General features: G+C 43.7%; 2 protein-coding genes across 2 annotated transcripts in view; one reads left to right on the top strand and one right to left on the bottom strand.

The window, feature by feature from the left end:
• SYN2 (synapsin II) overlaps nucleotides 1-24287 on the bottom strand; it is a 203209-nt gene that overhangs the window by 18144 nt on the left and 160778 nt on the right. Inside the window, exons 6-10 of the mRNA XM_036266897.1 lie at nucleotides 14370-14432; nucleotides 13827-13969; nucleotides 8870-8944; nucleotides 8288-8390; nucleotides 6808-6957 (exon numbers count right to left, since the gene is read on the bottom strand). Coding sequence (XP_036122790.1) covers nucleotides 6808-6957; nucleotides 8288-8390; nucleotides 8870-8944; nucleotides 13827-13969; nucleotides 14370-14432 — 534 coding nt within the window. The remainder of the gene's footprint in view (nucleotides 1-6807; nucleotides 6958-8287; nucleotides 8391-8869; nucleotides 8945-13826; nucleotides 13970-14369; nucleotides 14433-24287) is intronic.
• Nucleotides 17732-24229, top strand: TIMP4 (TIMP metallopeptidase inhibitor 4). The gene is made up of 5 exons (XM_036266898.1): nucleotides 17732-18372; nucleotides 19547-19644; nucleotides 20066-20180; nucleotides 23001-23125; nucleotides 23758-24229. Exons 1-5 carry the CDS (start codon nucleotides 18234-18236, stop codon nucleotides 23953-23955), a joined length of 675 nt encoding a protein of 224 aa, XP_036122791.1. The 5' UTR covers nucleotides 17732-18233; the 3' UTR covers nucleotides 23956-24229.

Raw genomic sequence — 24287 nt, 5'->3', positions numbered from 1 at the left:
ATGCCTCACCCTCTTGGTTTTCTCTCCTTTGAGAGAAACAATCCAGTTAGAGTTAGAGTTTGCCGTTGGTATAATATGACTCTCAGACTGGAAACAACATTGCAAGTGTGGTATGATCAGCTCAGGGTAGGGGAAGAGGCTTATCTTCCACCCAGACACCATATATATATTAATACTTCCAAAGGCTGGGTCTTAGAACCACTCTTCATGGGTCTAACCCACAAGCCAAATAGAAAGCCCATCAGTGTCTAAAATACTTGCACTAGCTATTCAGCCCTTTGGCCCTAAAATATTTTACAGAAAAATAAAAAAGAGTGAAAGCACTGTAATAGGAAATGAAAAAACATTACCTACATGAAGGAGAGCACTAGGATGCCACCTCTATAGGCATGACATAAAAACTCTGTCCACCTGAAGTTCTTTCTCTGGTTCCCAGGAGCCTCAGGAGCAGCCCATTCCTCTCTGGGGCCTTAGGATGTAAGGCCCAGCTCAAATCCCAGACAATAGGCCCTAGTGATCAGTGAATATGAGGGTAGATGGGAGAGCAGGGCATACAGGGAGGAGGTTCTGTAGGTATATGGCCTGGAGGCTTTGGCCATCACTGGCCACCAGGTGTCACTGCCACCTTGAGAACTGTCTCCCTAAAACACTAGCATCAATAGGCAACTCCAGAGCTGGCAGTCCAGCCAGACTGAGACTAAACTGTCACCAGCTAGATAAGGCTTTGGCACTCACCTCCCTGCTTTCAGAGACACAGCCAGTGCCTCTTACACTCCTGTCCCTATTCCTCTAAACTGGGCACAGCAGCTAGCCTGAGCCTACTCCTATGACTTTGCTTTCTTTCTTTTTTTTGTTAATCCTCACCCTTGCATATTTTTTCCATTGGAAGGGGGAGAGAGAGAGAGAGAGAGAGAGAGAGAGAGAGAGAGAGAGAAACATCAACATGAGACATATCGATTGGTTGCCTCCTGCATGCGCCCCAACCAGGTCTGGGGATCAAACCTGCAACCCAGATATGTGCCCCCGACCAGGAATTGAACCTGAAACCCTTTGGTGCACAGGTTGATGTTCTAACCACTGAGCCATGCCAGCCAGGGCTGACTTTGTTTTCTATGATTAATTCATCCTAGGCTATGGGGGCTGGCTGACAATAAAGTGTGCCCTCTCCTCACCACCCCCAACCACCCCAACCTCCTTTAGGTACTCTTCTAGAATCAAAGAAATAAAAAACTCAGGAGCTGCAGGGAAGGAAGGAAGGAAGGAAGGAAGGAAGGAAGGAAGGAAGGAAGGAAGGAAGGAAGGGAGGGAGGGAGGGAAGGAGGGAGGGAGGGGAAAAGGGAGGGAGGGAGGGAGGGAGGGAGGGAGATACTGTAGTTATTCATAAGTCTGTTCTGGTCTTGATCTAGGATGCTGAGCAAGAAGCAGCTTTTAGGGTTTGTGACCCAGGCCAGATCTCTTCCAGTCTGAGCTGCCAGAGCCACAGAAGCAAAAGACCAGCTAGTGGGGCTTGACTGTGTGGAATGGCACAGGAGTTAGTGACAGAACCTAAGGGCTCAGTTCATTATGCAAAGTCCCTGCTGGGGTCCAGGTAATAGCCTTTGTTTTCATCCCTTTCATTTGCATCCTACCAAAATCATTTTTAGGATCCTAACACCAGCTACAATATGATGCTAAGGCTGTTAAAGATACTTATTTCAGCCTGGCCGGTGTGGCTCACTGGTTGAGCATTGACCCATGGACCAAAATGTCACCAGTTCGATTCCCAGTCAGGGCACATGCAGGAGGTGGCCAATCAATGTTCTCTCTCATCAATGTTTCTATGTCTCTCTCCCTCTCCCTTCCTTTCTCTCTTAAAAAAAAAAAGAGATCCATATGTGATCTCATTCAATAAATATGCATTGCAGTGGCATATCAAGGGAGGGGGAGATGAAAGTGGTTTGCCTGGGTAGGAGGAGTATTTCATCACAGTCATTTGTGTAGAATTACTATCACATGGGGATAATAAAAAGCAGACTGAATTAGATTTGTTCTTTTTTAACTTTACTACCAATGACTGCACCTGGGCAGACCATTTCCACCCATTCCCCTTAGTATGTCCATGATGTAGTCAAAGGCTACTAGGTGCTAGCTACTCTGCTAGGCCATAGAGATAAAGCAGTGGCCAAGTCCCTATTTTTGAGTTTACATCATAGTATAGTGCAGCGGTTCTCAACCTGGGGGTCGAACAACCCTTTCACAGGGGTCACCTAAGACATAACAGTAGCAAAATTACAGTTATGAAGTAGCAACAAAAATAATTTTATGGTTGGGGGTCACCACAACATGAGGAACTGTATTAAAGGGTTGTGGCAATAGGAAGGTTGAGAACTACTGGTGTAGTGGAAGAGACAAAAAAACAGATGAGGATGATCGTAGCTGATAGCAAGTGCTATGAAGAAAATAAAAGACGGGAGGAAGGTAGTCAGTGACTAGGTGGCAACTTTGGATGGGATGTTTGAGGAAATTTCAGTTATATTGTTATGAAGGACCCAGCAATGCAAAAATAAGGGGAAGAGCATTTCAGAGATAATACAAAGACCTTTACCAGTATGGAAAGAGCACAGTGATCAAGAGCTGGGATGGTATAAGGGCAAAAAGGCAGATTGGGTCCTAGGTGAATTGCTTGGGGAAGATTAGAAGTGGAGACAGATTTAAGGAGAAAAAAACGTTCTGCTTTGGTTATGTTATATTAAGGATGCCTTTTAGACATGCAAAAAAAGATGTCAGGCAGGAGTTAGAAATGTAATCTGAAGTTCAAGGAGTGGCCAGGACAGGATAAAGATATGGGCTGGTCAAGAACACCAAGAAATGTACGTAGAAGCAGATTCATGTGGGTAAAAATGCAGGTAAATTGATAGATGTGGTAGTGAGAATACAAAGGCAATCTGGGCTGACAGCGTCATGAGCCCGGAGCCAAGTTCTAGGGCACTGACATTAAGAGGTTTAGCAGAAGTGGGGGAGCCAGTAAAAGAGGTGAGAACCAATGAGGTAAAATGAAAACCAGACAAGGGAGGGTGGGGTCACAGAGGCCTAGAAAGGAAAGTGTTTCAAGATGGAGGGAGTGGTCAGCTGTGTCAAGGCTACTGAGAAGTCATGAATGATGAGAAGAAAAGTGACTACTGGATGTGGTGACATGGAGGTGACTTTAATAAGAGCAACTTCAGTGGGATGGTAAAGGTGGAATGCTAACAGGACTGGGTTGAAAAGAAAATCTGATGTGATGAAAAGGAGATGGCGACTAAGATAATTCAAGAAAATTTACTGTGAAGGGGAATAGAAAAATGGGGCAGTAGCTGAAGAGAACAGGAGTTGAGAGAGGTTTTTGTTTTTTTATTGTTATTTATTTATTTATTTTTATTTATTTTTTTATTATTATTTTTTTTTAATCCTCGCCCGAGGATATTTTTCCATTTTTTGTACAGATAGAGTGGGAGGGAGAGAGAGGAAGGGAGAGAGAGAGAAACATCGATGTGAAGGGACACATCGAGTGGCTGCCACCCGCACGACCAACCAGGGCTGGGGACAAACTGCAACCGAAGTACGTGCCCTTAGCGGGAACCGAACCCGGGTCTCTCCGGACCGCAGGCCGACGCTCTAACCGCTGAGCCAAACTGGCCAGGGCTGTTATTTATTTATTTATTTATTTATATATATATTTTATTTTTTGATATTTTGTTCAGATAAAGTGGGAGGGGGAGAGAGAGAAACATCGACGTGAAAGGGACACCACCAGGGCCGGGGACAAACCGCAACCGGGGCACGTGCCCTTAGCGGGAACCGAACCCGGGCCTCTCCAGACCGCAGGCCAACGTTCCAACCGCTGAGCCAAACTGGCCAGGGCTATTTTATTTTTTTAAGTAGGAGATATTTGTGTGTTGATGTGATAATCTTCTGGAAAAGGAGAAACTGAAGATGGAGAAGAGAAGAAATAGTTAAAAGCAAAAAGGAGGTAAAATCCAGATCACTAGTAGAGGGCAAGCCCTCTTACTTACTGCAGGTAAGTTGGTAGATGTGATTGTGGGAATACAAAGGCAATCTGGTCTAATAGCTTCACGGGCCTGGAGCCATGATGATTGAAATGTAATTAGGGAGAAATGGGAAGTGGAAATATGACCAGTACAGTCATAACTTCAAGCCCAAATTTCAGCATTTTGGCAAGTGTGGCATACTGTTGGGTGTCTTTTGTTTTTTGGGTGATTGGGAGTCAAGGCACAAGGTTCAGAAGGAAGCTAATAGAGGATACAAGATACCATACAACAAATGGTGACGACCTCTGTGAATTCAGTCATGATTTCAACTTAGAATATAAACAACTCTTGCCCTAGCAGGTTTGGCTCAGCAGTTAGAACATCAGCCTGCAGACCAAAGAGTCTCGGGTTCGATTCCGGTCAAAGGCATGTAATCTTGGTTGCAATTTGATCCCCGGCCCTGGCTGGGGTCCTGCAGGAGGCAACCAACTGATGTGCCTCTCTCACACTGATGTTTCTCTCTCTCTCTCTCTCGTTCTCTCTCTCTCCCCCCCACCCCCCTCCCACCCACTCTATCTGAAGATAAATGGAAAAATATCCTTGGGTGAAGATTTAAAAAAAGAAGAACATAAACAACTCAGAAAATGTATCTCATTCATCATTATAGCCCTAAGTCTATTAACAAATTTTAAGCATAAGTTTTGGGCTAGGCTTGAGCTAATCAGTAGTAACACAGGTGAATGAGGCATGGCCTCAGCTCACAAGAGGCTGAAAGCATTTGAGAAACATTTGCTAAATTAATTTAATTTAATTATGTATGTAATAAAGTCTGGTCTTGCCCAAAGAGAGATTAGGACTTTGTCTCCCATTCCTAAGAGGTAACCTATAAAATCTTAGAATTTCCTGAGTAATAGGGGTGTCTTTGTTATTCATGGTGGCAGCCTCTCAGACCACACCTGATAGTGTATGATAATCAGGTGACTCATTGGACCACATGGTATTAGCCTGACTTCCAGGAACAGAGGAGTTGGAGACTGAGTTCTATCAGCTGATTGATCAATCAATGCCTATGAAATGAAACACCAATAAAAACCCTGATCACCAAAGCTCAGGTGAGCTTCCCTGGTTAGGAATCTACCCTATATATTATCATATATGGATGCCAGGAGGGCAATGCATCCTAAAGACAACTGAAGTTTTGTGTTTGGAACCTTCTATTTTATGCTTCTCCCTTTGGTTTATTTTTTACTTGTATCCTTTCCTGTAATACAACTGTGAGTATAATAGCTTTCAGTAAGTTCTCTGAGTCCTTCCAAAGAATGATCAAACCTAAGGTGGTTTTGGAAACTCTCTGAACTTTCTGTTGGTGTCAGGAGTGAAGGTAGTCTTATGGAGGACTGTGCCTTCAGACTTTGCATTGGGGTGACTCCATGTTTCATGTGACCTTAGAATTCAAAAGGATCCAGAGATCATGAAATTCAGCTCTATTCTATGGGTGAGGAAAGAGAGGTCTAGAGATGGGAAGTGACTTACCCAGGTCACATAATGTTATAGCAGAGTAGAACTAGCCCAAGTGTCCCGACTCCCAGCATGGTGTGCTTTCCAAAATATTCTGTAGTAGTTTCAAATATGAGGCTGAGCAGAGAAAAGCTTATCCTTAAGCCAGACTGACTTTGCTACAAGAGATTTTTGCAGCAGCTCCTATATTTAGGGAGGCACATTCCTTACTAGATTTTCTGCCTTGACTCTGATATATTTCTCTTTAAAATATTTAAGCTGCAAAAGTAATGTTTACAAATGTAAGGGGCTTGTACCAAAGAAGAGCTAATGCTTTCTGTGATGTGAAAATAATTTTTTGTGAATTCTCTTTGTTACTGAACTTTTTTATGCTTCAGAGATCATTTCCATATAATCTAAATTTTATTGCTAAAAGAGATTATGGCAATTTTTTGGTTCAACCCTCATTTTACAAACAAAGATGCTAAGGCATAGAAATAGGAAGAAATATACCCAAGTTTACCTCATAATTCAGTGGCAAGGACAAGGCTAAACTCAGGTAAAAATAGGTAACTTTTATTGAGTGCTTTGACATACTATGACTTATATTAGGCTTTCTACTTCATTTGATTCTCATAACAAGCATAGGAGATAGGTGCTATTGTTCAGATCTCTCCTGAGCAAGAGATAAAAACATTCAAGCTCACAAAGCCAATAAATGGTGGGTCCAGGATACAAAGTTGGGTAGTTCTTGCTTCAAAGCCTATACTCCAAGTCGCTATTTTATCTACCTCCTTAACTCTTTGAAGTAAAATGTTGAAAGAAATATTTCTGAGAGATTTTCATTTACAAGGGATAAAGCTTGAATCCTAGAAAGGGTAGTTATTTCCCCTCAAAGTGACATAGCTAGGGAAGAGCTAGATTAGGACTCAGTTCTTGGATTGAGAGTTCTTACCACTTCATTATACAAGTGTTCAGTGGAGAGAAGAGTTTGGGGATTATTTTTGAAAAATGAGGTATCTCCTAGATGGGACTAAAGACCCTTGGGCCCAGGGGGTCCTTGCTTTTCTTTGACCCATTCTAGAGACACAGGGCCTGAGGTTTCATAAAAACTTCAATGTATATTTTTCACTAGACCTACAGAGGGGAGGGAAAGGAAAGAAAGGAAGAGGGAGTAGACTTCATATATCCTATCCAGACCTGTAGGTATCTGACCTCTGTTCCATCCTAGAGCCACCATAGTCTAGAGCAGTGGGCTTGGAAATGCTTCTTGACTCTCCTGTGTCTCTTCTCAGCTGCTTACCTGTGGCTGCTGGGTCATTAAAGGTCTCTGAGGAGACAGGACAGGGGTCCTGGACAGCAGCTGATTCATCTTGCTGATGACTAGTTCAGTGATGAGTTGTTTGTCCTCCACCTGGTGTTCCCCAATCAGTGGCATACTGCAGTCCATGACCTGGTGGAAGAAGTGGCCCAGATTAGGAGAGGGTCATCAAAGGCTTGGTACAGTCTCTCAGAATAAGTAGGATTTAAGCCAGTAGAGATAGGTTGGGAATAAAACTGGTGTTCTCTTCAGCTGAAAGCATGTTTCTTTGCAGAAAGAGGACCTTTGTCCCCTCCTCCTTCAAACCTTTGCTGTGGGCATCCCCCACCTTCCCCCAGGCCAATGCTCAGTGAGACTGAAAGATTGATTACTGAAGGTAGTAAGTGGAGAGAGGTAGAGAGCAGGATAGAGTATAGACACAGGGCTCACAAATTTGCAGGCAGGGAAGGCAGGAACACCTGAAGGCCATTCCCTTCGCTCTCCAGTTAGGAACAGGCAGTTTTCATCTCTGACTTGTCACCCACACAATCTGTATCTCCCCACATGCTCTGACCATTAAACTCCTAAGTTCCTGCCTTTGCTCATGACCTGGAATGGCTTCCCTTTTTACTCCAATCTGGATTTTTCCTATACCTCAAGTTCTAGATCAATGCTTTCCCACTTTAGGAAGTGCCTGCCTGCCAGGATCACAGACAGTGTATTCCACTCTCATTTATAGATGACAAAACAGGCTCACCCAGAGAGGGGAGGTCTCACCATCCAGAAGGTTACATGTCAAGCAGACCATGGAGTAGATTCTGAAGCCCACTTTGGGCTCCTGACACTAACCCTCTGCAAATGCCACCAATTCTTGGCAAGGAGCCTTTCCTGCTCATAGGAAGACTGGACAGAAATGTATGTGAAAAATTCATACTGGCACTGACTTTCCCTTTAATACAGAAAAAGAAAGTCAGCAAAGTTGTGTTTGAGGACCAGGCTGAGTAAAGTGTCTCCAAGGCTCAGAGAGATGCTAAGAAGAATCTCCTGTATCCAAGAGACCTGAGTTCTAGCTCAGATTGAGACAATAATTCACTTTGTGGCCTTGGGCACAAGTTCATGGCATTAGACCTCAGTTTTCTCACCTGCAAAGTGAGATTAGATTGAATGATTCTTTCTCAGACCAGGAATGGTATAAACACCACATTCTTCCCAGAGGAATGACATTTGGCTAGCAGCCCAGGAACCGATCTGTTATCTCTTACCCATCGTGGGTCATCCTAGCTGGTTGGAAACAACAGCTCCTCACTGTAGAGGTGTTTTGCTATGCATATCTACTGGTTGTGTCATTTGGGAACCTTCCCATGGCCCAGGAGAGTCTAACCTAAATGTAGCCCAGGTCTGCCCACATAGTTATTAAGCCAAGAGCTTGGTTTCCAGCCTTGGGGGTTGTCTCTTACTGACATACTCCTTAAGCCAGACTTACCTCAAAAATGTAGTCTTTCCCATCTTTGCCATGTACAGCTTTGACAGCACAGATGTCCAGGCCACCAAACATCTCAGAGCAGGTATCTACCCACAGCTTGTACCTGGAGAAGATGGGAAGGTGTCCTGAGGCTGGGGCATTAGCTCATATCCAGCCTTCTTTCTCGTCATACTCTCCTTGTTGCCTCAGCCCCTATCATCACCCCTCCCCAGCCTGCCCTCCCTCCGCCCCCATCAAACACACTGCCTTATCTTCAGTGCCCTCCAGCTTTGCTCTCCAGATACCCATCTTTCCAGATTCAGAGCAGATCTCATCAACCCTAGGTGGCCTTTCCTTGGCTATTCTAGCCCACAGTAACTATTCCTTTCTTGGAGCTTCTATGGTATGTCCAGTCATTATCTCCATAATTTAGCACATAACCCAGTCCTGCCTGATCTTGCTAAGTGGTTGCTTGGGCCTTTGTGTTTTATCTGCCCTGTCTGATTAGAGGCACCCTTTGGGCAAGGCTCAATTCTTACACCTCTTCATCTATGGAAGGCCCCCTCTTGACGGGCTAGGGACAGGACTCCTTTCTTCACTTACCTGTCTGACATGGCGATTTGCTCGAGCATTGCAGAGCCAGTGTTCGTCTTCCAATTCCCTGAGATCGATGTCCTCCTACAACAAGGTCCCGCCAGGATAGGACAGGCAGTAAGCCACACCAGCAAGAGGAGTGCATAAAACTTTCCAGAATTTTAGCTCACCACTGCTTTCCTCATCTGCTTCTCTCACAAATAGCCCAGGGGCCTGTCTGCTGAGCCTAGAGCCTGGTTGCCTCTGCCAAACCCCCACCTGCAATGCTCTCTTCCTCTCTATAAGAGTTCAGCTCACTGCTCTGGCTCCATGGAGCCTTCCTAATCTTTCAAACAGAAAGAACCCCTATAAGACTTTGCCTGTACCTCACCTATAATCTTTCATCTACTTTTTACTTCAGTTATCTAAGTCTTCTGTCTGCAAGTCTATAAGCTACTTGAGGGTATATATTGTCTTGTATTCCCAGCAGCCTATTCACTAAGTATCTGGTCTGACTTTGTATAGTAGTCCTTCCTGATCCACAGTTTCATTTTCCATGGTTTCAGTTACCTGTGACCAACCAAAGTCTGAAACTACTGAATGGAAAATTCCAGAAATAAACTACTCATAAGTTTTAAATTGCACATTGTTTAAGATCTCATATCTTATCATGTGGGCATTTTATCATCTCACATCATCACAAGAAGGGTGAGTACAGTACATTATGATATTTTAAGAAAGAGATACCATATTCACATAATTTTTTTAAAAAATTTTTCTTTATTGATTTGAGAGAGAGAGAGAGAGAGAGGAAGGGAGAGGGAGAGAGAGACAGAAACATCCATGAGAGAGAACATCGACTGACCGCCTCCTGCACGCCTCGGAATGGGGTTCGGGCCCACAACCTGGGCATGTGCCCTGACTGGCAATTGAACCTGTGACCTCTTGGTGCGTGGGTCAACATCCAACCACTGAGCAACACCAGTCGGGCCACATAATTTCTATGAGTATAATATTATAGTTGTTCTTTTTTATTATAGTTATTGTTGTTAATCTTTTATTGTGCCTAATTTATAAATTAAACTTTATCATAGATATGTAGGTATAGAAAAAACATAGTATATATAGGGGTTGATACTATTCATGATTTTGGGCATCCACAGATAAATGGGGACTATTATATATGCAAACTGAATTCTACTGATCTTGGAAACACCCTCAGGTTCTTGTGACTACCTCCCAATGGCTTCTGTACTAGCTCACTTATTCATTCATTCAACAATTGGTTTCTGGGGACCTACAGTATCAGCAATGTAAAACTGGACAACTCAGTTAACCTCTTCAGGCTTAAGTTGTTTCATCCATTAAATGGTGCTGATGGACTCAAGTCACCAACCTGTTCTCTGCTATGCCCTCTGCACCTTCCATTCATGAGCATGTGTTAGAGTCAACTAGTCTTGGACTAAATAGGAGACAGATAACATGGTTTCTGATTTTCGATTCTGGTGAGGTGATATTCAGTGAATCACCTGACTGAGTTGTTTTACAATTTTAAATAAACTGTAAAACACCAAAAATATGTATTTTAAATTATTAATCTTGACTCAGACACAGTCAAGAGGATGGGGATGGCCTAGGGGACAGAAAAGCCCTTCTAACACCACTGACAGAGACCCCCATGTGCTGTCCTTATCACTCACTACTGATTGGAGATTGGATGTGCTAGTGTCCACTCAGCAGTTTCCAGGAGTAACCTCCCTAGATATCTGATTTCAGATACTGAGAAACCTAGTACAGCTAGTTTTTCAGAGCCCTGAGGTGGTGCAGCGAGTTGACTGATGTGGTAATAACAACTCCTCTCACTCCTAGTAGAGTACTGACTGCTTTCCAAGGTTCTTCCTCCTCAAGTCCCTCACCAGAGCCTCACTGTAAGCCCCCTGTTGTGGGTTAGCTGGGATTCTTGCCTCCACTTTAAAGACAAGGAGATTAAGACTCAGAGGTTAGATGACTTGTCCAAGATTGTATGTCTAATTAAAATAGGTAGAAGATAAAAATGCAGTATTCTTGATTCCCTCATTGTGCTATGCTTACCTCTATACTCCACTACCAAGCTCAGAAGAAAAAAACAAAACAAACAAAAACTCACAGTGTAGCAGCCTGCAAAATCTAAGTAGCAACACAAAGATAGATCATATGAAAATGACAGTTTCCTAACACTGGTATTTTACAAGTGTGACGAGGCTGAGTTCCTCAAGGGCAAAGGCAGAGACTTATTCACACTCATGTCCCTAGCACAGGGTCACAGTACATAACAGGGTTCTCAGAAACTTTGAATGAGCAATAATAATGCCCCTTACACTTCACAGCTTTCTCTAATAACAGGATGCAGGGCACAGGTCCATACAGGCTACCTGGGGCATGTGGGAGCAAAGGGGACACTGAAAAGCCACTCACTGACAGCTCAACAGACTCAGGACTCACAGGACTAATCTGACCTCCACAGAAGAACCCACATTATTGCCTACTGAGAGTGGAGCAGGAACAGCACCTTCTTTACACCAAATGTGGCTGTCTCTGGACCTCTAGGGCAAGAGCTGGGGGAGAAGGAAAGAATCTCAGACTTTATCTTGGCTATTGCCAAGTAAATTCCTTCTTCTAAGAGCAAAGGGACAGCCAAAAGTTTGGGGAAGAGGGGCTGAGAAGACCTAAACATTCCCCCAAGTAACTGACTGTTTCTTGCAAATAAAAAAGTAAATATAGTCGGCCCTCATTTATCGCGGTTAATCAGTTCCAGACTCTACCATGATAAATTAATTTCCGTGAAGTAGGATTCTTTATTTACTATTCAGTGGTCCCTCGCCACTTTGCGCTTCAACTTTCGCAACTTCACCCTATCGCGGTTTTTTCAAATACTATACTATACTATATTTGAAAAAACTATGATAGAATGAAACTGCAAAAGTCGAAGTGTCAAGTGGCGAGGGATGACTGAATTGTATTTTCTAAAGCTGCTCTGGTCACCCACCCTTATCAATAGTTAGAGATTCTCGTATGCCTCATTTAAAACACTTTTGGAAACGCTAATCCTTAAAAATGTGGTGTGTCTTCTTTTTAAGGATCAAGACATTCTTGCTTCATTGTCACAAACTTTGTGTTTATTTAGGGGATTTTATTTATTTATTTATTTATTTATCTTCACCCGAGGACATTTTTTCCATTTTTTTGTTCAGATAGAGTGGGAGGGAGAGAGAGGAAGTGATAGAGAAACATTGATGTGAAAGGGACACATCGAATGGCTGCCACCCGCAAGACCCAACCAGGGCCGGGGACAAACTACGACCGAGGTACATGCCCTTAGCGGGAACCAATTCTGGGTCTCTCTGGACCGAAGGCCGACACTCTAACTGCTGAGCCAAACCAGACAGGGCTATTTAGGGGATTTTAACATTAAAGGATAGGGAATCTGTTTTTTTAGTGCCTGAATGTATTAATTTTTCTGCTTACGTTAGATAGTATTTTTTATAATGGTCTTTTAAGTTATCCTGTATTACACTTAATTTTAAAGCAACCCTAAATCCTTTCTGAAGCAGAAAGACTGTAAGTAAAAAATTATAAACTTTTAAAAAGTAGGAATCCAGTCAAGAAAGGTAAAAAAATAAATAAATTCTATGCCTCAGTTCTCTACAAGAGCTGTTCCCTGAATACTTATTTGGTGCCTACTGAGTGCCTACTGGTGCACCAGGTAGTGGCCCTATAGAGATGATTCTATCATTTCTGCCCAGAGAGCTCAGAGGAGAGTGATACAATCTCTCCTAAAAATGTAGAGATACAAAATCTCTAAAAATCGTATGTGTGAAAGGGCTAAACTTTAGGTATGAGAAGGGAGAACAGGGAAAAAGCTCCTTACTAATTCCAGGAATGGGAAGTAGAAACATGAAAAGGGAATGAAGGAAGAAAAATGGAAATGACGGATAAGGGAAAGGAAAGCTACTGAGCCTTGAAGTCTGCTGAAGTCGTGAGTAGTAAAGACCAAATTCATATACTATAATGTTTTCTCTTTATAAAAAACAACAACAAAAAACACTAATTTTTTTCTAAAAATGGGAGACTAATATTGCCAATTATAATCCATTTTTATTCTTATCTATATTATGGACAATCAGGTAGTCTTGAAATATTTTCTTTTTCTAAATTCTAAGAGTGGAAACTGTAAACTTTCCATCCATTTTGGCAAATGAACACAGTTACTGAAGAAGTCACCTATTCTCATAACTACTAGGCTTTTAATACTTTGTGATGTTTTCAAGGCTATATATTTATATCAGGAGTTTCTTAAATTTTTCTGTGCTCTGGCAGCCTGGTGAAGCATATGGATTCCTTTCAATGTATAAAATATATAAGATGTGTAAATGTATAAAATAAAGTACACAGGATAACAAATGAACTGTTATTCAAAATCATTATCAAAACAGTTACCAAATATTAAACAAACAAATTTGTGATTAGTAAAAAAAAAAAATGTCTTTATAGGTAACAAATGTATTTACAGGGTAAATGCAGTGGCAAGTCTAATAACTACCATGGTTCTTTAGTAGTGATAACAGTAATTGGTATTTAGAGATACCTGTCACAACTGTATAAAAATACAAAAATCTCTGTGATTACCTTTAGTGACAAAGTCACTTGTACTGCTGCTATGACTATAGTCTGTTGTCTTCACTCATAACTGTGGAGAATGCCAAATTTCACTTAAAGACTAGTAAAAATAACTATTAATTTTATTTCTTATCTTAGTTCATGGACCCCTTCTCTAACTTGAAAGGAACCCAGGCTAAGACCCTGTGACTTGAATGGAACCCTCTTTCTATTCTCTGCCTTGTGGGCCAGATGAAGTTAAACTGAGAGCTGGCTGCTACCGGGAGGCTCAGATTCTCCATTGAGCTGAGGACAAAGTGAAGAGTATCTACTGGGAAACCACCCCACTCACATGTAAGCCTTGTAATTGTTGCCTATCTTCTGGACCCGGATGTCATACTTGGCATCAATGAAAGGCTCTGCTGTGGCGTAGGTCTGGGTGAGGGCTACCACACTAGCAATGTCCTGGAAGTCGTAGTGGTTTTCCACTTTGACCTAATGTTGGAGCAAGGCAGAGAGGGGGAAAAGGAGACATATACATACATACACTGAGAATCACAAGAAACTGGGGACTCCAAACCCATCAAGATGTTTTCCATCCAAATGCAAGCCTGGATGCCATATCTCCCAAAGAGAATCCTCCTCTCCAGCTTCCCTTCCTAAGCACAGGAGCCACACTTACTGCAAAAGGCCCAAGGGACCAAGCAGATGGTATGCACTCTGCTTGTTGAAAAATGCCTGTTTGGGTAACATTCATGACTTCAGAAGGGCCAGATCATCTTCTCCTTGGAAAAAATTCATCAGTAATAGAGGGGGAAAAATAGTCCATAACTAGACTCTCTGAAAAGTACCCTTCTTGGCTTCAATCCCAAAGCACAGTAAGCCCCAGCCTTACCTTGCCCATGCCCGAGTGAGCATGGCCGATCTTCACCACCACAGGGAATGTGGGCAGTGTCAGCTAAAGCAGAGGAGAAAAGAATGAATTTGTCAGAGTGTGCTTGTTTTCCTGTGGAATGTTACAAATACTTTTCTTGTGAACACCCATGGAAGGGCTCTTTAAAGAACTAGTCCAATCTATGTGCATTACAAATGTAAAAACAGGCCCACAGAATGACAGTGACTTGCTTAAGGTTACAGCATGTTAGTGGCAGATCTATAAGAACCCTGTTTTCTCCTACTTGGTATTCTACATCTTTAAAACTCACTGTTTCAGTCTTCTCTGCATTAGACAAACCTGGGGCAGGACTGGACCTTAGCCAAAGAGGATTTTTAAAAATGTACCTTTGAAAGGGTGAATTTTCAGAACTTATATGCATGTATGCATAACCAATGGACATAGACAACAAAGCTGGGGATGGGGGGGGGGAGGAATGGGGAGGAGGGTGTCAATGGGGGAAAATGGAGAAACATCTGTAACAAAAGCAAATTAATAAAAATAATTTTAAAAAAATACTCACATACACCAGAGTACCTGTAAAACCAGAAAAATCTGAATGACATTTGTGGATTATATCAATGTCAATATCCTGGTTATGATATTGTACTATAATTTATCATTGGGGGATGTTATCATTGGAGGGAAATGGATTAAATGTAGTCAGAATTTTCCTGTATTATTTCTGCTAATTGCATGTAAATCTGCAATGATCTAAAATAAAGTTTTTAAAGTAACGTAAAAAAAAAAAAAGAGCCCTGGCCAGTTTGGCTCAGTGGTTAGAGCGTCGGCCTGCAGTCCGGAGAGACCCGGGTTCGGTTCCCGCTAAGGGCACGTACTTTGGTTGCAGTTTGTCCCCGGCCCTGCTTGGTCGTGCGGGTGGCAGCCACTGGATGTGTCCCTTTCACGTCGATGTTTCTCTCTCTCTCTCTTCCTCTCTCTCCCTCCCACTCTATCTGTACAAAAGATGGAAAAATGTCCTCGGGTGAGGATCCAAAAAAAAAAAAAAAAGGGTGAATTTTACTGTATGTACCCAAGTAAACCATAATTACAAAAGGAATATAGCTTAGGAATCTTGTTTTTAGTCCTCACTCGAGGCCATTTTTTGATATTTTGTTCAGATAGAGTGGGAGGGAGAGAGAGAGAAAGAAACATCGACGTGAAAGGGACACATCGAGTGGTTGCCACCCACACGACCCAACCAGGGCCGGGGATAAACTGCAACCGAGGTACATGCCCTTAGCGGGAACCGAACCCAGGTCTCTCCGGACCGAAGGCCGACGCTCTAACCGCTGACCAAACTGGCCAGGGCTAGCTTAGGAATCTTAATGTCCCTTTTGTCATGTACATCTTAGTATTATCCCCTCCCCCTCAAACATCTAGCTTTCCTATACTAAACTTGTCTTTTCTCCACCTTTCAGTCTCTTCATTGCTCACCAACACCCCAAACTCAACCAACAAACAGCTTAGTGTGTTAAAACCTATTTCTGCCCAGCTTGGGGTTTGGAAGAGAGCTGACATAAAAATTCAACATGTTCATCACTTGAAAGAGATCCTTGAGAGAGTGCATTTTACTTTGGGGTAGCTGTATTTTAACAGAGAAATAATAAAAATGTAAAAGGCCCAGCTGGTGTGGCTCAGTGGATTGAGTATCATCCCATGGACTGAGAGGTCCAGTTTGATTCCTGGTCAGGGCACATGCCCAGGTTGCGGGCATGATCCTCAGTGGGGGGCGTGCAGGAGGCAGCTGATTGATGTGTTTCTCTCACATCAATGTTTCTGTCTCTGTCTCCCTTCCTCTCTCTCTAAAAACTCAATAAAAACATATTTAAAAGAACCACTCTCCAAAAGCAAAAATTCAAGTTGTTACAAAATGGCAGTGAAAGAAGTAATATAGTGCTGTGGAAGGAGCACTAGCATTCTAGTCCTTTCTACCACTGACTTTCTACAAGTCACTTTACCTTGCTAAGCCTCAGTCCATTTGTCAAATGAAGAGACCGGACTGGATACTTAAAAAAAATTTTTTTTTCTTTATTGATTTGAGAGAGAGAGGAAAGAAGAGGAGGAGAGAGATAGAAACATCGATGAGAGAGAACGTTGACTGGCTGCTTCCTGCATGCCCCCCACTAGGGATTTGGCCCACAACCTGGGCATGTGCCCTGACTAGGAATCGAACCGACAACCTCTTGGTGCATGAGCCAATGCTCAACCACTGAGCCATACCAGTCAGGCTTGACTAGATGCTTTTTGAGATCCAGTCCAATAATACATCAGACTCTATATTAGTCTGGGTGTTATATGAAGAACCAACTTGGACACCAAGTCTCATTTTTCTCAGCCAGGCTCAGCTCTCTTTCAATATGCTTTTTTCAAATATCACTGCCACATTAAAATGAAAATATGTCTTTTGAAGGAAATAATGTTGACTGATGAAAAGTCAGATTCCCATGGAAATTCTGTGTGACCAGATACCAGGAGTACCTAACCCAAGAATTTCAGTATTCCTAGCTGAGGCCAGTTGAGGCCGGCTCAAAGAGCTTCAAAGGGCCTTGAAAATCATGTAGTTCAACTCTATTTTATGAAGAAAAAAGAAGGCCTAGACAGTCAAAGGTCGCAAAGCTGCCTAGTGATAGAATCAGAACTCAGCCTCCCAGTTTCCAGTCCAGCACTATGTGGCACCACCCTACTACAATAATCCCATGGGTCTCTTGTATTTGGAGCCTTGGAGCACTATGCTCTGGCAGAGTGGACAAGGCTCTAGTCACACTGCTCCAAGTGTTTTGCTTCTTTGTTTTCTAAGCTGCTCCACCTTGTTACATGCAGGGTGGGGCAAAAGTAGGTTTACAGTTGTTGGTATGGAAAATAATACAATAATTAATAAATAACATAAGAATAATCTGTTTCATGTACTCACAACTGTAAACCTACTTTTGCCCCACCCTGTATAAGACAGTCTCTCCAGTGAGTTGCAACATGAGACAGGCATGTGTCACCTACTGAAGAGGGCTCCGAGGTCTCAGATTTGCAGTAGGTCCCCAGGTTTGTGCTTTGCGCCTGCACCAAAAGCACAGTCCTCAGCCATCTGCAGCCTGAGGCTCTGGGTATGGGAAAGGGTTTCTAAAGCACTGGCTGCTTTCTCTGACATCTCTCCCCACCCCCCAGTCTACAGAGCCAAGACACACACACACACACACATACACCAACTTTCTCTGCCTTATTCCATTACTGTTTACTGTTGCTTTGGAGCCTCCTAAATAGGGCATTGAAAACACTTCCTGCAGCTGAAAGAAGCCCTGAGTAGCTTGTCTCATTCCCAGTGTGCAGCTCAGCAAGGGGTTCGTCCTTCTCTGTCACTGTCTCTTTTGCCTGTTGTAATTCCATCTGCCTCTGTATGAGTCTGCCTGTCTCACTCTTTCTGTTTGTGCCTCTCCTCACTCTTGTTCTTTCTGCCTGAATCACAGTCCCTCAGTCTTTCTGCCTTGTGCATAAGTCTTTGTTGCGCTTTCTTTTTGCCATGACACCATCTCCTCTTCCAGTGCCTTCCCTCCACTTCTAGGAGGCTTAATTGCTCAGACAGGGAAATAGAAGCTAAAGGCTTCCCCTGGCTTCCCTCTTCACCTCATTGAGGCTGCCAGTCAGGAGGGCCTTGGGTCCTGCAGTCGTGGGTGGCCTACAGCCAGAGGAGGGCGGAGCCCATGGGGCGGGATTGGCCGTAGGTCCACTTCATAAAGCCTAGGGTGAGGGGCGTGAGGCTTTCTGAAGAAGCCCTGAAGGGGCTGTTTGATCTGAAAGACCCTACAGGCTTAGTCGGGGCTCTGCAGTGTCATGCCCCGGAGCCTCCAGACCATGCCGAGCTGGGCGCTGTTGCTACGGCTGCTGGCATTGCTGCGGCCGCCGGGGCTGGGCGAGGCGTGCAGCTGCGCCCCCGCGCACCCCCAGCAGCACGTCTGCCATTCCGTGCTTGGTGAGTCCGGAGTCCGGGGAGGTCCACAGCAGGGGGTGGTTGTGTGTAACGGGTGTGGGGCAGAGTTGTAGACCTGTAGTCTGGAGGGAAAGGGAGGAGCTCAAATCCCGCACCAGTTGCCTCCGGTTTGGGCTGATGGGTAGGGCAAGGCCGGCACCATAGCAACCTTGCAAACCCAGAGCCTGGCTGACTTTTACGGAATAAAGACTGTGTAAGGGGCCTCCATAGCGGCTCCCTCACCCATGCTTACACAATTACGGAGTGTCATTGAACAAGTCACTGGAACTATCCTGTGATTATTCTGAACTACTGGATTGGGGGGGCAGGGGCCAGGAGGTTGGGCTTTCATTATAAATATTCTTGTGTCCAAGCCTCTGAGCCGTCATGCACCAACCCCAATACACATCTTTTGCCCTTTCTTTTTCTTCTGCCTGGAATGCCCTTCTTCCCATTCTTAAATTCCTGGCAAACTCCTATTTATTCTTCAGAGTCTTACTCAGGTATCTCCCTTTCTCTGAAGGCTTCCTGACTCCTTGGTGCAACCACAACGTCTCTAACATCTTTGTACTCCTACTATGCTGTGCTGTTGATCTTTGTAAGTGTGTTTTCCACTAGACCAAGAGTTCTGCAGGATGGGGGACCCTGTCTTAACATGTTTATGAACTAGTACCTAATGTTAGGCCAGGCACAGAGGAAGAACTTCATAACCTGTTTTTGATTAATAACCAAATGGCAAAAGATGAACTACCTCTGTGCAGGGTCAGATCATTTATTAATTCAATAAACATTTACTAATATCAATGCTGGGCAGGCTCTGTTTTAGGCCTTGGGCTACAGCAATAGATGACCACACTCAAAGGGCTCCTCCACCCTTCTCTATCCTGATGCCCACCTCCCACCACTGGCACCCTGGGCTATGTAAAGACTGTAGGACCTAACAGGCCTGGCTGCACAGAAGGAGTTTCAAGGTTCCCACTCTCTGACATCTTCCTCTTCACAAGAATTCCCCTTCAAAATTCTCCAGGGGCCCCAGGTCATCCAGATCCCACTCTCTGACATCTTCCTCTTCACAAGAATTCCCCTTCAAAATTCTCCAGGGGCCCCAGGTCATCCAGATCCCAAATGGATTGCTACCACAAGTTGCTGAAGTTTCCCTCTTTTGCTTCCTACACAGTGATCCGGGCCAAAATCTGCAGTGAGAAGGTAGTTCCTGCCAGTGCAGACCCTGCTGACACTCAAAAAATGATCCAGTATGAAATCAAACAGATAAAGGTACATGGGGACAGAACAGTGCTTTTAACACCTGGGCTTTTGGGAGGAATGAGATCTCTGTTCTGGGAAGAGTGGTCAGGCAACCTGGCTCAGTGATCCTGGTTGTAGATGCTGAAGTGGAAGTGGATGACATGTTGGGAGAAGGGCCCACAGAATATGAATGATAGTGCAGGATAGGCCCTCAGGGTCCATCTAGTGCTATACATGGGGCTGCTAGAGATACCTCCCCTTTTCACTGGAATAAACCAAGGCTCAGATTTTTTTTAAAGAGAGAAATAATCCAGTTGGGTCATCTGTGTGGATCAAATCCTGAACTAGACATTTGCTTAATTTTTTTAGATTGAGAAATAAGAAGTTCTTCCTGTTAAAATATAAAGTTCACTCACTGACCCAATACTGCTTTCTTGTAATTGCCTTTCAGATGTTTAAAGGGTTTGAGAAAGTCAAGGATATTCAATATATCTATACACCTTTTGATTCCTCCCTCTGTGGTGTGAAACTAGAAGCAAATAACCAGAAGCAGTATCTCTTGACTGGTAAGTTAAAGAGTAGCAAGTGGCCCCAATAGTCTCTGTCTTATGAAAGGCAGCCAAAGAGGAGCCAGGGCTGTCCTTGGACAGCAAGCTGAGCAGGTGACATATTCTTGGGCATAAACAGAGCTGTGTTACTCTGAGTTGGGAGGGGGTGTTAGTAACCTTCCTTTCAATGCAAGAGTCCCCGTTACAGTGATCTTGGCCACTGCTTCACTATTTTAGGGACAGGTGCTCTCCTAGCCTATTACAGCTGGTTCCATTTTTAAACAGTTTCAATTGGCATAAGATTTTTGGTGTCTTGGACCCAAATCTGCCCCTCTGAAACTGCCCTTTGTGGATTCAGCTCTGCCCTCTGCTCTACGATGATCCCTCAGAGGCCTGAGGACAAGAGATGCAAGCACTCTAACTATAGATCTGCTGGCCATGGTTCCAAGCCCCTTCTATCCTGACTACCTTCTCCAATGGGATATAGCCTATCCTTGTCCCTTCCCAGCACAGGACAATGAATCAGACACAACACTATAGGAGAGGTCTTAATTTCACAGAGTAAAGGAGAAGTGTGTGTGTGTGTGCAATCCCCCTTCCCCCAACACACACATTATAGTTACTGTAGCCTATGATGGCATTAGCTTTAGATAGCCACACTGGGTCACACTTTTGACTCAGTGAGCCTGTGTGGCTAACTCACACCCCAGGCCCTATTCTGGGGGTACAGTAAAGCACAAGCCCTAAAAGGAGCCCTAAGCCTAATATGGTTCTGTCTCCATGAACTTGGGCCCAGGTAGGTCTCCCTCCATGTTGAATTGGTTAGGATAGAATAGATCAAGAACCACATAAAATTATGACTCCATAAGTGAATTAATGCAATACTGTACTATTTTGTAGTTCAGGAAGAAGGTATTTGTGTAGTTATAAACAGTTAGGGAAGCTTCATTGTGTAAGTGGGATCTAAATTAGCCCTGAAGGATGAAAAATACTTAGAAAGGTGAGATAAAGAAAAACACAGCAGTCAAGGAGACCAAAAGGAGGAATCCCAATATCTGTCCATCCATTCAGCAATGAATGACCACCTACTTGCTGCCAGGCCTTGGACAGGAGAGTGGAAACTCAGTAACAAGTCATAGTCCTCAAAGAGCTCACAGTCCAGACTTGGCTCTTAAGAACTCATAGGCATTGAAAGACACACTGGTAGGGGCTCCCCAGCTCTAAGAATGTGGAACTGTGTTGATCTGGGAGCCTGTGGATGGGAGCCCTTCACATCCCAAGACTAGCAAATGAGGCCACTTCCTTCCTAAGCACCTACCCTCTGTGTGTTTAACCCTCTGCTAGGCACTGTGGTATATCAGGCAAAGCAGGAGGCATGCTCTCTGCCCTCAAGGAAGTCAAGTCTAACCAAAGGTGAAGATACAAGACAAAACACAGGCCTAGTGAAAAGGCATCAGTGGCGCCCATGCTCTTCAAGAGAAGGCACAAGCTCTTTTGCCTAACGGTGAAAGCCCTTTGTGACCATAACACTGATTACCTCTCCAGCTTTGTCTTCTGCCACTTGTCACTGATAGTTTTTAGCCCTTCTTTTTCCCCAGAGCATAAACTACTTGCAGTTATAGAAGGTATTTAGCTGGGCTGTGCCCCTCTACCTTTGCACAGGATAATCCCCATGTTCAGAAGTCTTTCCCCTATCTTGTCTGGCAGGCAAACTCCTAATGATCCCTCCAAGGCCCAACAGAAGCATAATCTCTTCTTAGCCCTTTCCACAGACAGAGATAATTTTGCTTTCCTTTGTTCTTATACTGCATCTTTTATATAATCACATAACAGTGTAATTTTTACCTACTTATCTGTCTGACCTACTTGTTTCTAATCTCCTTGAGGGCAAAGATCCTGTCATATTTATTTCTGTATTCCTGGTGCCTGGCCTACTAGTTGCTCAGTAAGTGAATGATAGAGTGATTAATTTCTAAGAGATGTGAGCCAGCATGCTCAGGGATGGCTTTGAGGATGAGGTGGTACTAAAAAGGGTCTTTGGAAAATAGGAAAGAGTTTGATAAGTAAAGAAGGGGCACTTTCCTGTGGGGAAGGGGAAAGACTTACCAATATAAGTATCAGTGGGGCAGAAGACTGGCCTATGTAGATATTGGGAAGGGTTAGAAAGGGGAAGGGACCTATTTTTTTTTTTTTTTTTTTTAGCATCTTCTAGGGGCCCACTACTATGCTGGGAGCTTTACAAATATTCTTTCATTTAATCCTGACAATAGCCTTATTATTTTCAACTTCCCAGTTGAGAAGTTACATGACTTTCTTAAGGTCACACAGCTAGTAAAATGATAGAAAAGGAAGGGGTTTCATCAAGAAGTTCAGAGTAGCCCTGGCTACTTTGGCTCAGTGGTTAGTGTGCTGGCCCATGGACTGAGGGGTCTTGGGTTTGATTCCCAGTCAAGGGCACATTAGCTGCATTGCAGGTTTGGTCCTCAGCCCCCATAGGGGTGGTGCGGGAGGCAACCGATTGATGTGTCTCTCTTACATCGATATTTCTCTCTCTCCATCCCTCCTTTCCACTCTTATCTAAAAATTAATGGAAAAATATCCTCCAGTGAGGATTAACAAAAAAGAATCTCACACTAAAGCCCATGTTTTCTTTGCATCATACTAAAGGAAAAGGCCTTTATCCCACAACTCTCCTTTGCACAAACATGATCTTGAGTGCCACCCCCCCCCCAAAAAAAAAAACATTAAAGAAGCTGAAATTCTGGGCTCTTCTAGGACCCAGGTGGAGTTTCACAAACAGATTCCTAATGCTAGGTTCTCTTCCATCTCCCCTTGAAGGTCAGGTCCTTAATGACGGAAAAGTCTTCATCCATTTGTGCAACTACATTGAGCCCTGGGAGGACTTGTCTTTTTTGCAGAGAGAGAGTGTGAATCACCACTACCATCTGAACTGTGGATGCCAAGTAAGACAATGTCTATTTCCAAGGTCTTTTGCGGGTGGGAAAGGGTCTTGAGCATTTCAGCCTCATCTTTCATGTACTCCTTTCTTCATGCATGCATTTATTCATTTACTATAGTATACTTGAGATCTGCCATGGATCAGGAACTATATGAAGTTGGAGATGGGAAAGCAAGATGGTCCATAATCCCTGACCTCAAAGTACTTACATTTTGGCAGGGAAGGCGGTCATCATATAAGGCAAAATGAAATAGCATAGCTACTGTTTAAACAGAATCTACTCTTTGCCAGGCCCTCTAATGGTCAATTTACTTAAAATATTTTAATGTAGTCTTTATAACAAATGTATGAAGAATTAAAATTTCCACTTTTTTTTAACAATTAAAGAAATTAGTGTTCTAGAAGGTAAAGTAACTTGCTCAAGGTCAGTGGTAGAGTAAGGACCCTCAGGTTTGTCTGACTCCAGAAATGCCATTATAGAAGCAATACTGTATGTGGGGATTGCAGGGAAAGGAGAACTTGGGGAATTTTGGAGACTAGGAAAGGCTTCATAAGACAGGGGCATTTGAACTAGTCTGGAAAAAAAAATAGAAAAAGGATACCCTACTCACTTTGATGTTGTATGGCTATGACTAGATCACCACCTGCTATACAGTGCCCTGCATCATTTCGGCCCCCAACGAGTGCCTCTGGACAGATTGGCTGTTGGAACGGAAACTCTATGGGTACCAAGCCCAGCATTATGTCTGCATGAAGCATGTTGATGGCACCTGCAGCTGGTACCAGGGACGCCTGCCCCTCAGGAAGGAGTTTGTTGACATCATCCAGCCCTAGTAGGGAACAATGACCACCACATTCCTTCAGGAGTCCTGAAGACCAAGCCAGTTCTTCTTCTTTGCAGAGCTCTGGTTATCACCACCTGCCTCATTGCTGCCAGCCAATGGGAAGTACCAAGTGGACACAGTCTGGCTAGCATTGGAGCAGGGCTGGGGTGTGTGACAACTTGTGTCTGAGACCCCAGCCCAGAACCTGTCAAAGGCTTGGGAAAATAGCATGACTTTTCTATCCTACACTCAGCCCTTCTCTCCTGCCTCCCAAATCTTTTTAGTCTAGGGGTTCCTGTTACTGAAAGTTTTGATTCTGGCTTAGAATCAAAATAGTTTTGG

The sequence above is a fragment of the Molossus molossus genome, unplaced genomic scaffold (genome assembly GCF_014108415.1).
Source record: "Molossus molossus isolate mMolMol1 unplaced genomic scaffold, mMolMol1.p scaffold_m16_p_18, whole genome shotgun sequence".
NCBI lineage: Eukaryota > Metazoa > Chordata > Mammalia > Chiroptera > Molossidae > Molossus > Molossus molossus.
This window is presented reverse-complemented; position numbering and strand designations above follow the sequence as displayed.